The sequence below is a fragment of the Plasmodium relictum genome (genome assembly GCF_900005765.1).
Source record: "Plasmodium relictum strain SGS1 genome assembly, chromosome: 1".
Lineage (NCBI taxonomy): Eukaryota > Apicomplexa > Aconoidasida > Haemosporida > Plasmodiidae > Plasmodium > Plasmodium relictum.
The window spans coordinates 641331-656283 of record NC_041679.1 but is presented as its reverse complement, the minus strand read 5'-3'; the positions used below and the strand labels follow the sequence as shown (position 1 = coordinate 656283).

General features: G+C 17.5%; 3 protein-coding genes across 3 annotated transcripts; 2 read left to right on the top strand and 1 right to left on the bottom strand.

Annotated features, from left to right (window-relative positions):
• Window positions 1-4581: 4581 nt before the first annotated feature.
• 1-CysPxn (1-cys peroxiredoxin, putative) lies at window positions 4582-5250 on the top strand (the record flags this gene model as incomplete). The annotated part of the gene is made up of 1 exon (XM_028679600.1): window positions 4582-5250. One exon carries the CDS (start codon window positions 4582-4584, stop codon window positions 5248-5250), a length of 669 nt encoding a protein of 222 aa, XP_028531516.1.
• Window positions 5251-6172: 922 nt separating this feature from the next.
• Window positions 6173-9346, bottom strand: PRELSG_0115600 (rRNA processing WD-repeat protein, putative; the record flags this gene model as incomplete). The annotated part of the gene is made up of 1 exon (XM_028679589.1): window positions 6173-9346. One exon carries the CDS (start codon window positions 9344-9346, stop codon window positions 6173-6175), a length of 3174 nt encoding a protein of 1057 aa, XP_028531515.1.
• A 1790-nt stretch (window positions 9347-11136) lies between these two features.
• On the top strand, window positions 11137-14476 carry PRELSG_0115500 (conserved Plasmodium protein, unknown function; the record flags this gene model as incomplete). Its single annotated transcript, XM_028679578.1, has 3 exons — window positions 11137-14173; window positions 14262-14319; window positions 14425-14476. The coding sequence occupies 3 exons, from the start codon at window positions 11137-11139 to the stop codon at window positions 14474-14476; spliced, it is 3147 nt and encodes a 1048-aa protein (XP_028531514.1).
• Between the last annotated feature and the right edge of the window lie 477 nt (window positions 14477-14953).

The window sequence follows — 14953 nt, the reverse complement described above, 5'->3', positions numbered from 1 at the left end:
AAAACTTTTTATACTGTTGTTGTTTCTATATTATTTCATCACTAGAACTGAAGTTTTAAAAATTAAAATAAAACAAGAAATAATATAATTTCAAACAAAATTTTATATTTATTTACTTAATAACTCCCTACCTTCTTTTTTTCTACTATAACAAAAAAGAAAGAATTTTATTATATCTGTTAAAAATCCCAAATTATTTTATTATTTTTTTTTTTTACAAAACATTTGCAGTTAAAATTATCATTTTATGTATGTTTGTGCATACATATATATATATATATACATGTGCATATGAGGATATAAAAAAAAAAATAAAAAATACCAAAAAAGTAACAAAAAAAATATATTAAAGTATCACAAACAATAATAAAAAAAACATATAAAAAAAAAAAAAAAATTATGCATAAATTCACAATATCTTAATAACAGTTACATATTTAAATTGTTATTATTTAAATATTTACTTCCTATACTCTAAAGAAAAAAAATTTTTTTTTTTGACAAATATATTAAAGTTTTTTACTTTTTTTTATCATTATGGTTCAAAGTGCGCACAATTTTACTTCATAATTTTTGTGCATAATTTTGTTTATGAAAATCAAAAAAAAGTTTATTCATCATAAAATAGATTTAACTAAAAAGAACTAACATAATAATATACTTTATAAAAAAAAAAATTCATTCAAAAAAATAGAAGGTGCTCTTATTTCAAAAAGTAAAAAAAAAAAAAATTTTTCTTAATTCTGAAAAAAAAAATTTTTTAAAGAATTTTTGGATCATAAGTAATTTAATAAATTTTATTTACTTTTTCATATAAAGAACTATTAATTTTTCTTAAGTCATATGCATAGATGCATGAAAATAAAAAAACAATATATTTAAATTAGATATCTAATATTAATTTATTTTTATATTATTTTAGACAACTTTCTTTAGAACAAATGAAAACTTTTTTTTTTTTTTTCTATCATTTTATCATGCATATATTTCTTTTAAAATAATATAAATGTTATCAATACTTCTTTATTTTTTTAAAGAATAAAATTATTTACACCAATAATAAAAAAGTGTAAAAATATATCGATATAACAACTAATGAAAGATATGTTAATGCTACTAAAAAGGATTCATAATTTAAAGAAAAAACAAAACAAAACAAAACAAAAAAATGCTATTTATTTCTTTATTATAAACATATATATATATATGAACCATATTAACAAAAATACTATGAAAAATATAAAGTTATTTACACTAAGAAAACAATTGGAACTTATTAATAAAATTACTTAGAATTTATTTATCTTTGTCTTTATATTTTTATTTTTTTACATTTTTGTAAATTAAAATATTGAAATGATAATTTAAAGAAAAATTACATTTCTTTCAAAAATATTTTTATATTTTTATACTAAATAAAATAAACCTTTATGGGAAATATTTTTTTTTTTTTTTAATTTTTTTTCTAAAAGGATAAATAAATAAGAAAAGAATATTTATATTTATGCATATGCTTTAATATTATTTTACTATATTAGGAATACAATAAAAATACATATATATATTTGTGATATGTGTTACTAAAATTAGAATATAGTTATTATAAACAAAAATTTTCATTAATGATATAACTTTCTTGTATAATTTTTAATTAAAAATTGGCTATCTTTTTAAATATGGAAAATTAACTTTATAATAAAGAGGAAAAAAAATATATATAATTATATATACTTTTAATTTAGTGTTAATAAAAGAAAAAACATAAAAATTTTTATTTTTTAAAAATATAAAGTGTAAGAAGTCGCTAATGAGTAACAAAAATAATAATTGATCACTTTTATATTTACTAATAAATACATTTTGAAAATTTTAACTTTTTTTTTTCTATTTTGTTGAAATGGTAATATTTATTTCTATACCTTATATTATTTTCAATACTTTGTTATATAAATATATTGAAAAAAGTATTTTTTTTTATAAAAATAAAGCAAAAAATTAATAATTTGTAACAAAACATTATTAGGTATATAATCATAGTTCTATTAGAAATATTTTTTGTTGTTAAATTCAACGTTAAAAATAAAAAAGAAAAAAGAAAAATAACTCTTTTTTCTTAGTTTAAATACATTCACTAGTTTAATGTATAATTTTTAACTTTTTATTTTCCATTTTCTTTCTTTTATTACCTGAAGATATTTTTAATATATATTCTTTTTTTTTTTTTTTTTTTGTTATGGAATAGGAAATAAAATATGAAGTGCACTATTAACGCACTAATATAGAAATAGTAAAAATATAAAATGATAAATTGCCTAAGAAAATATACTCATGGAATACTCTTTTTATATCACAAATATAATATTTTTTATCGTATCATTTAATGATAAAACAAAATCAATACTAAAATATTCATTCTTCAGTTATTTTATATAATGTAAAAAGGATTTCTTACTCTTCATAACATTAATGAAATGAATTATACTTATTTTTCCCTTTCTTTATATTTTATTTATGACTCCTTTTTTTTAAATAATTCCCATTATTTTTATACATAATATTATTTCATCTTTTTCTAACTAGTTTATATAATTAGTCTATATATATATATATCTTATTTTTTTTTTTTTTTATTATTTGAAGTATTTATAATTTCATTTCTTTTTTTCTAAAAAAAAAATATTATTGTACACTTTTTTTATCTATATAAAGATACTTAAAATTGTTTTATGTATATTATATATTTTTTATTGGTTAATATATATATATATTTTTTTAATAATATTAAATAATTGTATATTCAGTTTTCATAATAAATATTAATTATATTAGTTTTGTAGTTATAAATCTGAATTCAAAATATAGGAATAGAATTTAAAAAATATTGAAGCAATAAGTTGCTCATTGTATTTATTTAATAACACTTTTACATTTTAAATAAATATATTAATATTTTCTATTTTACATAAATTTTATTATGCTACTTTTTTTCATTCCCACTACAAATAAAACGTAATTGCTTAATATTATGATTCTAGTAATTAAGGAAATATATTTATTAATCAAAAATTATTCGTATTTTTCAATGCTTACTTTAAAAAAAGGAAGATTTAACTCCAATATTAATTATAAACTTAATATATTTAAATTAAGCTATACACAAGCATTAGTATTTCTAGTACGTTATTATTAAATTTTATTTTGTTTTTTTTTTAAACATATGACTAATATATTTTCGTAATTTTACATACAATTAAGAATAACAATAAAAGAAAATAATAAGAAAAAATATACTAGAAAAACCTACATTAATGAGAAAAAAATAAATAACATTTTCATTAACGAAAATTTTTTCTATATGCATATAATTATCTCATCATTTTATAAATCCTAAAAAAAAAAAAATTCCTCTTTTCCTTAAATTTCCATAATTCTAAATATTTTAACTAAATTTTTTGATTTTATTTTGTAATATATCTTAATAAAGTTTTTTCTTTTTTTTTCTCTTCTTATATAATTATGTATATATTAATCATCCATTATATTGAAATAAAAATATTTTACCCATATTTATTTTCTGTAAACTTTAAATTCTGTTAAATAATTCAAACATGAATATGAATAATTTTATGTTAAAAACAATTCATTTAAAAAAGAATTAAGTTATAATTATTCATCTTATATATTGTAGCTAATTGTATCAATATACATATCATTAACGTTAATGAATTATTCTATATGAATATATTATTAATATATATATTTTTTTAATCTATTTTTTATATTTAAATGTGTATTTTTAAATAAATGTAATAATTTATTAATGTTTTATATGCATTTTGTTTTTTATTTGTTTTATTTATTTATACATTAAAATATAAAAATAATATGAAAACGTTTTTCGTTATTTTAAAGAAAAAATTATTAAGACTTATTATATATATATGGAATATAATCTACACTTATTTTTCAATAATTTATTCTAATAACTTTTCATTGTTGATATATTTTATATGTAATCATATATATTATATTCTTTTAATAAATTAAATGATTTTTTAGAATTCATGAAATTTCACTGTTACTTATATTAATAAAAGATTAATTTTTTAATTATTTTCTTTTTATTTATTTTAATTAAAAGAAAAAGAATTTTATTTTTCAAAATATGAAATATTAATATGAATTATTGTTTGAATTTTTTCCCAAAATAATATATATATGTATAAAAACATATATTTATAATAATAATTTTTTTTTTTTTTTTTTTATTATTTAAGCTGTTACAAATAATTTTTTTATAATTTGTTTTTTTTTAAAAATATTTAATATTAAAAGAACAAAAAAATATTCAATTATTACATTTTTTTTTTTTTTTAACAACTTATAAATTGTATTATTTTAAATATTCCATTTTTTTATAACTTTTCGTAATTTTACAAAAGCTCTATATTCCTAGATATATATATATATATAATTGTATATTTTCAATTAGGAAAAGGTTTAAAATTGAGAAAACTAATTGAAAAGTTAAGAATTTGGAAAGAAAATTAAAAATTACGTAAATAAAAATATATTATCAAAATGGGTTATAATTTAGGGGATACATTTCCTAATTTCACAGCAACAGCATCAAATATAGATGGAATTTTTGATTTTTATAAGTATGTTGAAAATAACTGGTCTATTTTATTTAGTCATCCAAACGATTTTACTCCTGTGTGTACTACTGAAATGGCTGAATTTGGCAAATTTTATGATGAATTTTTAAATTTAAATTGCAAATTAATTGGTTTTAGTTGCAATTCAAAAGAATCTCATGAAAAATGGATAGATGATATTAAATATTACGGAAATTTAAATGAATGGAAAATTCCTATAATTTGTGATGAATCAAGAGAATTAGCTAATAAGTTAAAAATAATAGATGAAAAAGAAAAAGATATTAAAGGATTACCATTAACTTGCAGATGTGTTTTTTTTATTTCTCCTGATAAAAAAGTTAAGGCATCTATATTATATCCAGCAACAACAGGAAGAAACATTCAGGAAATTTTAAGAGTACTAAAATCACTACAACTAACTAGTAATTATGAAGTTGCAACACCCGCTAACTGGAATAAAGGAGATAAATGTTGTGTTCTCCCTACAGTTAAAGAATCAGATCATTCCAAACTATTTAAAAATGAAGTTAAAAAAATCGATTTACCATCAAAGAAGGGTTACTTGAGATTTGTTAACATAAATAATTGAAGATATTATAAAAATGAAAAAAAATGAATAAAATACTTATCTTTCATTGTAATAAAAAATATGTTTAATCTAATCATCACATAAAAATATTTTTAGAATATCATATATATAAAAAAAAAAAAGGAAAAAGAAAATTACTCTCTATTCATTTTTAGATGATTTTATAAAAAATGATTTTAGAAATTTATTATATATATATATATATTATTTTTTATTTTTTTTAAATATACATTTGAAACTATTATTTTATTTTTAAGAACACAATATTATTATATAAAAAGTTCAAATTATATCTGTGCATTATTTTTGTATGTTCTTTAAAAATATACAAAGATTTATATATTAAAAAAAAAAATTATTAAAAATTGTAATTTTAATACATATCTATAAATAATATATGAATTTAAGATTTTCTTTTTAGTTTAATTAAAAACTTAAAATTTTTTTCAACTTATTTTTTTCATATAAGTTTAATAAAATAAAGAAGAAAAAAAGAAATCGTATTTAAAGAATATATATTTCAATTTAAAAATAAATATTTATATTTAATTAAAATAAATGTTTCATTTGAAAAATATCAAATATTTTATAAGTATGCAAAATGTATACATATTAAAAAAGTTAAATACACAAAAAAAAAAAAAAAAAAATTTAGATATATATATAAAAATTTAAAACATTAAATTTAAAAAATTTAGAATTTATTATTATAAGACACAAATTTTATGGTTTAAAAAAAATAAATATATATATGTATATATACATATATATAAATTTTACTATAAAAAGAATAATAATTAAATACTGATATATGTATTTTTAATTAAAATAATATTAATTTGCTTTAACCTTATTGTAAACTTCTTTCATACTTCTTAATTCATATATACAAGTTTTTATTATCTTCTTCTTTTTTTTCCAATTAATTCTTTAAACATAAAAATTTTAATACGTTAATATTGTTACTATATAAATATTGCAAGCCATTATAAACAGTAAATATTTGCTTCAATATTAGTAAAAGGGAAGTTCTTGATTCATCTGATGAAAGTGCACTAATGTTTCCTTGATTATTTTCATTATTTTTTTTTATTTGCTTATTTTTAATATTGTTAGAAAAATCATTATTTAAAAAAATATTAAAATGTATAGTAAATATAGAATTTAGATAATATAAATGCAAATGAATATGTTTTATAGTATCATTAATTAAGAGTGTTTTAATAAAATTAATTAAAATAAATAGAAATGGTTTTGTTAGAACTTTAACACATAAAGGTATTAAATTATATGGTATTTTCTCATACACTTCTAATATATGTTCATAGTTATTTAAAGCTAAACATAAAATAAAAGCTTTTATATATTCTTTTTTTTTTAAAGAATTTTTTAAATTTCGTAAATTAACGTTTTCAGTTAAATATCTTGGGATATATGTGAGAGGAGTAATTAAACCCTTGTAAATATTTTTAATATTTGGTACAAACTGGTATTGAAAATCTTTTGTAAACACATATAATCCAGTGCTACACGCAACGGCAATGTGTCTATCATCTCCTGATATGTCCAATTGATTTAATAATAATTTATATTTTTTAAATTTACTATTTAAATAATTCTCATTAATTTGTCCTGGTAATATGCTTTGTTTTTTCTTTCTATTAATAATTTTGTAATTATCTAAATAAATATCTCCTTCTTCATCACTTAAATCAAACTCGTAGATATTCTTTCCTTCTGCTGTTATATATCTTGTGGATATTTCTCTTTTTATGCCATCAACACAATAATTTTTAGTTAAATCGATAATTTTAATTAATAAATATAAATTAGTATCATATATATATAAGGAAACACTGCAATTAGCACATCCAATTATATAATTCCCATTGTGAATATAATCAATACATGTAAAATAGCAATTTTGATTAACAACCGTGTTTTTACCTTCTTCTTCTATATCATCAATATATGTATAATCTTCTAATTCATTACCTTTTTTTCTTTTTTTATTAACTTTTGGAATAGCTAAAAATTCTTCTCCTATTAATCTTCCTCTTTTAATATCTCTAGCTCCTTCTATAGTCCCAATAATTTCTTGAGCTGAAATATCCCAAAAAATTATTTTGCAACTTAAAGTGCAAACAGCTAATATATCATTTCCTCTTGGATCAAAACACATATAAGAAATATCATGAGAATTTATAATTTCTTCGAATTTACTTCCCTTATTTCTTCTTGCATATAAATCCCATATTAAAACGTTTTTACTCCAAGAACAGCTAGCTATGATACCCTCATTTTTTAAATTAGTACTAAAACATATTTTAGTTATAGGGGAATTATGGCCAAATAATTTATCTATGCACTTAGCTGTTTGAACATTCCAAATATATACAATAAATTCATTACCTCTTCCACCTGCTGCTACAATATTTCCACTAATATTCACACTCACACACAAAAATTGGACATTTAATTTTTTATTTACATTTTTTACTGATTTGTTCATATCTTTTTTTCTCAATTTATTACCATTTTCATCTGATATAAGATCAGGTGTATAAACTTTAAAATTTCGATATCTTAGCAAATCAAATGCTCTTACAGTACCGTCTAATGAGCAAGAAATGAAAGCATTTCCTTGTGGCAAAAAACAGATATCAGTGACTGTATTGGTATGAGCAGTAAAAGTAACAAAATTTATAAAAGATAAGTAATCATATAATTTTATAGTTCCGTCTTCATTTCCTGTTACTATAACAAACTTACTGGTGAAATTGTCTGATTCATGGTATGCATTGCAATTATCTACAATATGGCTACCTATTTTTAAATGACTAATAATTGGAGAAAATCTTACACATTTAACATTTTTATTTGTAGTGTTTTGTTTTAATATGTAACTTTCACTTTTCCATTCCCATATAATTATAGTACCATTATTTGATTCAGCTAAGGCAATCCATTGTCCATCTTTATTTATTGCAATGTCATCAATAGTGCAGGCATTTATACTAATATTATAAAGTGAAATCATATCAGGTGTATTATAAATTCCAAATTTTCCACTAGAATATGCTATTACTAGTAAATCATGTTCCTTATTAAAACATGCTCTAACAACTTCTTCATTCTTCTCTTGATTACAATAATAAATTTTTTTGTAACACCATCTTTTTCTAAATGCTTTATTTCTTTTTTTTTTCCCCTCAGAAAATGATCTTTTCAATAAAAGAGAACTTTCGTTATCACTATTTTTTTCTTCATAATTTTTATCACCATCTTCTCTATTTATGTCTTCACCATTTTCAATTTCATTTTCATTTTTATCATCATCATTTTCGTTTTCATTTTCTTGGTCACTTACTTCGTTTTTTTCTTTTTCATAGGACCAAACAATTATAAGTCCCGATTTATTAACACTAAAAATAAATTCTCTATTTTTTGAGAAAAATGCAGCAACTATAGTAGTCTTGTTTCCACTTAAAATTGTGGGCTTTATTTTTTTTTTTTTTTCTACAGTATGTATTCTTATAGTTAAATCATAAGAAGTTGTTAAAAAATATTTATCATCCGTTGATATATCGATAGATATAATGTTTAAGGAATGATAACATATATCATTATATTTTATTAACTTATAACTATTTTTTTTACTAGGACTTCTCCATATAACAACTCTTCTTCCTATTCCAACTAAAAAAAAATTCCCATTATGAGTAAATAAAGCAGAATTCACTGAATCCTGTTCTTCTTGAGGAGAAAAAATGTTGTTATAATTAAATGAAGTTATAATACCTGTTTTTGATTTAAACAAAATTCTTGAAATAATTTGATCTTTTAATAAATTTATCACACAACCATATTCAAATTTATCTATTGTTATAGCTATTTCCATGTTGGGATGAATTGCTATAAATCTTAAATCATTTCTATTCTCCGATTTTAAAGTATTACAACTATTGCTATTTAAATCATATATATTTATTCTATTACTTACTGGAACAAATAAAGAATTACCATCATTACTAAATAATATTTTGCCACCAGTATAAAAACAACCACATATATTACTAAGGTTATAATTAAGCATTTTTTAATATTATTGTCAAAAAAAAAAAAAAAAATTAAAATAAAATAAAATAAAAAATAAAATAAAATAAAATAAAAAACTCCAAATTTTAATAACTATTCTTTTATCATTATTACAATTATATAAAAAAAAATTTTAATATGTTATATGATTTACGATATAAATAGAAATATTCAAGTGTAGATGATTGTATATTCATAAATAAATGTAATTTAAAATATATATATTGTAACTATTACAATTAAATTTTTTAAAATTTCAAATATTTATTCATAAAATTAATTAAGTATAACAAATATATATTTACATATAGATACAACTGATTTTAAAATATCATAAAAATATTTCTATTTTTACAAATTCAAAAAATATTTTATTTCTTAAAATTACATATTTGTTTTAAAAGCAATAAAACTATTTTTTTTTTTTTATAGAAAATAAAGAAAAAAAAAAATTAACATTTTTCTTATTGAATTTTTATTTCCTTTTTTTTTTTCTGTTTGATATATATTTAATTCAAATATTCATTTAAAAAAATTTTTTTTTAAGAACTATCTTATAAGTATTTTTTTTTTTTTTTCCCATTTCTTATTGAAATAAAAATTTTAATTTTACGTGAATTTTACTAAGAATTAATTTTATTTTAAATTACAAATGAATCAAAAAAACTTTTAATAAAGAATTAGGCATACTACATATATTTTTAAAATACTACTTTGAAAATTTTTTTTATTAATATCCTATTTAAACGAAACATAAAAGAGTTTTTAAATAACTTACAATTTTGATATTTGAGAAATGTAAATTTTTTTTTTTGAATTCTTTAAGAAAAAAAAAAAAATTATATTTTGTATTAATTTATAAAATTAATATTATAGATTAATAAATCTAAAAAAAAAATACATATTTTCAAAAACTTACCACATATTTTTCTTTGACTATCATTCTTAAAATTATTTATTGCAATTTTGTTTTTTCACAAAAAATAATTTTTTTCTTTTTTAAATGATATGACTTAATATTATAATAGTTACTAATAAGTATTTTTTATTAAATGTTTTTATAATTTTATCTATCACCTTATTTTTATTTTTCTCACATTTAAGTACAAATTTTGATTTCCATATATTATGTTTCTTTTAAACGAAACATTTAATGTTCTTTTATAAATCTTTAATATTTTAACATGATGAATTCGTATTTTTTAGCAATTTTATAATTATATATAACTTTAAAAAATAAACCGTATATATAAACCTTTCTTTACTTTTAATGTACACAAATTTTTATAATATGAAAATATGTAATATATATATATGTATTTTTTTTTTTTTTTTTATAAATTTATATGTATATATACTTCTTTATTTTCTAATTTTGTAACTTGTAGTATGTACGTATATAAAAATTATTTTTTTTTCTATTAAAATTAATATATAATTAAATATGACTTAAAACTAAAGAATAAAAAATAGAACCATTGTATATTCAAATAGAATTTGCATTAATCCAAGTAGTAGAAAAATCAAATATAAAAAATAGAGTATATGATATAAAAACTTACTAATACATATTTTTATATATTATCTCCCATTTGTTCTATTTCTCTTTTTCTTATTGAAAAGATAAAATATTTTTGATCATAAAAAAAATTAGGATGATGGAATTTTTTTATATCTTACTTGTTGATATCAAATGATTATGTATTATAAAAAAATAAAATAAGATAATTATAAAACAAAACATAATCATAAAAAATAAAAAAAATTATAAATGCAATTATAAAAATTATGAAAACAAAATCAAGAAAAAAAGTAAAATATACTGATAATGTAGAATTTTCTTCAGAAATTGTAAATAAAAATAAAAAAATTGAATCAAAACAAATGAAAAAAAATAAAATTGAAGCAAATAGTTGTAATGAGAATACAAATGAAAAAAGCACAATAGTTTTTGATAAAAATACAACTATTAATGATAATTCAGAAGAAATAAGAAATAAAAATAAAAATAGCAGTATAAATTATTTGGAAAAAGAGAAAAATCTTAAAAATAATACAGATAATATAAAATTAGATATAAATAAAAATTTGAAAAATGAACAACTAAATAATTTAAGAGAAAATAACAAAAATAATAATTTAGAATATCAATCAATAAACGAAAATGACAAAGTAAAACATTCTTTAAATCATATATCTAACAAAGAATCAGAATTAAAACAATATGAATCTTCTCAAGAACTAAATAACAGTAATAATAAGAAATATAAAATTTCAAAGATAAATGCTTCTGAAGTAAGTAAGAAGCATAATTTGTCTATTAAGGAGATTGGTCAAACAAATTTTAATGTAAAAAAAAAGAAATCATCACAAGATAATTCTAATCAAAATAGTGTTAAGTGTTCTTTAAGCAATGAATCCAATTATATTAAACAAGAAAAATACGAGAATTATTTATTTTCTAGAAATGATATTTTAAGTAATAATCTTCAAGATGAAAATGATTTAGAAAAAAAAAATAAATCAGTTAATATGTGTAGCAATAATATTACATATAAAAATAATAATAAAAATAATTATAATAATGATAATAAAGATAGTAGTAGTAGTAGTAATAATAATAATAATAATAATAATAATAATAATAATAATAATAATAATAATAATAATAATAATAAAAATGATGATAACAAAATGAATAGTAACAATAAAAATGATTTGGACAAAAATAATTCCATTATAATTAGTGATAATGAATTTAACAATTCAATAAGAGATGAAAAGGGAAAGCTTACAGAAAATAAAAAAGTTTCATGTGAATTAAAACATTTTGATTTCTCCTATGACAATGTAATTTTGAATAATTATGTAAAGAACTCAGAAACTAAATCAAGAAGTAATTCATTTGAAAATAATATAAATCAAATGGAAATAAATTTACATGAATCGTCAAATAAAATAAATTCTTTAGAAAACCGTTTAGATAATTTAAAGAATACAGAAAAAAAAATTTATAACTCAACAAAAGATAATAACTTAAATAATGTAGAAGAAGACATTACTTCAAATGATGAAATAAAAAACATAAAAAAAAAAGATAACAATATTAATAATAATAGAGAAGGACTTTCATCAAATTGCACGAATTTAAATAATTTTAATAATCAAAATAGTGAAAATAAAGATAGTTCTTTTAACTCAGAAAATGATATTGATAATTTAAGATTGCAAATAAAAAAAGAATTATATAATAAATTAAGTATTGCTTTAGATGTTAATATGTGTTTTAATATAGATGAAAAATATTACATGAAATTTTTAAGAAATAAAAAATTTAAAAAATATATTTTGAATGCCTCTAAATTTTTAATAATACTCGGAAAATATTTACATTTGTCATCTTGTACAATATCAATTGCTTTATATTACATGCATAAATATTACCAAAAACATTTAAGGAGAAAAAAAAATTCAATAATTTATCTAATTGCAGGTGCTTGCATATTTTTAGCTTGGAAATTACGAGAAGATTTTGAAGATATTAAAAAATCCAAAAAATTATATGATATACCTAAAGTTATATTTAAATTATTAAATTATTTTTATAAAAAAAAAAAATTGAAAAAAAAAATCAATCAAATAGAAATAGATTTAATAAAATATTATAAAACAAATAACAAAATTTTCAAAGAAGAATCTTTTAATTCTTATATGTATAATGTAAAAAAAGAAGAATTTTGTGAAAACATTCAAGAAGAGGAAAAAGAAAAGGAAAAAGAAAAGGAAAAGGAAAAAGAAAAGGAAAAAGAAAAGGAAAAGGAAAAGGAAAAGGAAAAGGAAAAAGAAAAAGATAAACAAAAAAATAAACAGAAATATCAACGAAATGAAAGACAAAATGAAAAAGAAAAAAAAAATCAAAAGGTTTCAGAGAAGGATGATAAAAGAAAAGAAAGTGAAGATAATTTAAAAAATAATGACATAGAAGATGATAAAAAAAAAAAAAGTTTATATTATGATTTAATGGAAATAAATAATATAATAAAAAGTGGATATATATCAGATATAAATGATATAAATCATGTTAGTGATTTTTTCAGCTCCTATTTATCTGAATGTAACAGTAAAGATATTTCTGAATATGAAATTTTAAGTGATAGAAGAAAAGATGTGGAATTATTAAAAAAGGAAGAAAAAAAAAAAGTAAATGAAAAAGAAACAAAATTAGAAAGAAATGATGAAGAAAAAGAATTAAAAAAAAATGAAAAAGAGAAAGAAGTTGAAAATGAAAAAAAAAAAGAAATTGAAATTGAATATGAATATGAAAATGAAAATAAAAATGAAAATGAGAAAGTAAAAGAAATAAAAAAAGAAAAAGAAATTGAAAATTATATAAAAAACAAAAAAAAATACATAAAAAAATTTAAAAAATTATGTAAAAAACAAAAAAAAAATATTTATATTTCTTCTTCTAAATGGGTATTAAAAAATAGAGGACAGAAATTACAAATGATGCAAAAAATTATGATATATTACGAAGGAGAAATATTAAAAAGTTTTAATTATTTTATAAAACCAAAAATACTTTCTTTTGAATTATTGCCGTCTTTTGTAAAAAGATTCGTACTTATAATGAAAAACTATATAGAAGATAAGCAAGTTCCATATCTTGAGAAGTTATGTTTCTTGATTATTTTAGATTTTTACAAAACTCCACTCTGTTTAATATTTACACCTAAGGAAATTTTAGTTACCTGTCTCCTAAAAGCATTTATTTCTGTTAAATTAATTTATAGACAAGTAGATTTTAAGTCTTTATGTTTTGAAGGTTTAAAAAAAAAAAAAAAAAATACATATGCATATGTACATATTTACATATAATTATATTATTTACTTTCTTAATTTTTTTCATGCAGATTTTGAAAAAAAAATAAATTCTTTCATTCAATCAATAAGTTGCGAAGATCCTATAAAGTAACCATTTAAATTATACATAACATTATTTATAAAAAATACGAAAATCTATCTATTTAGTGATTTATTTATTTATTTATTATTTTTTTATTTTTACTACTGCAGTATATATAGAATAAAAATAGCTTTAAGAGAAATGAGGCAGATGTATCATTAATTTTTTTTTTTTTTTTTTGGGGGGCATTGTTAGAAATTTTTTTTTAATTATAAATTATTCTTTTTAAAAATAATTAATATTTATTATTTTATTATTTATTTTATTATTTTTTTTTTTTAAAGTATATATTATATATATATATATATTTTTTTAATTATAAATCTTTCAAAATTGTTATTATTATATTGTTACATATATACGGATACACTGTTTGTAAACAAATAACTGCATTATCTATATATATAATGTTTTATTTTTACGTTACATTATTTTTTATAAAGAGAAAGAAAACAATATATATTTATGCAGTTATTTTAACTATAAAAATACATTTAAATTAAAAAAATAAAAAAATTTGAATATATTTTTAGGTATATTCATATATAATATAATAAAACTAAAAAATGAAATAATATATATATATATATATATATATATATATTTTTTATTTTTTTCATGTATTACTCAAAATATTCA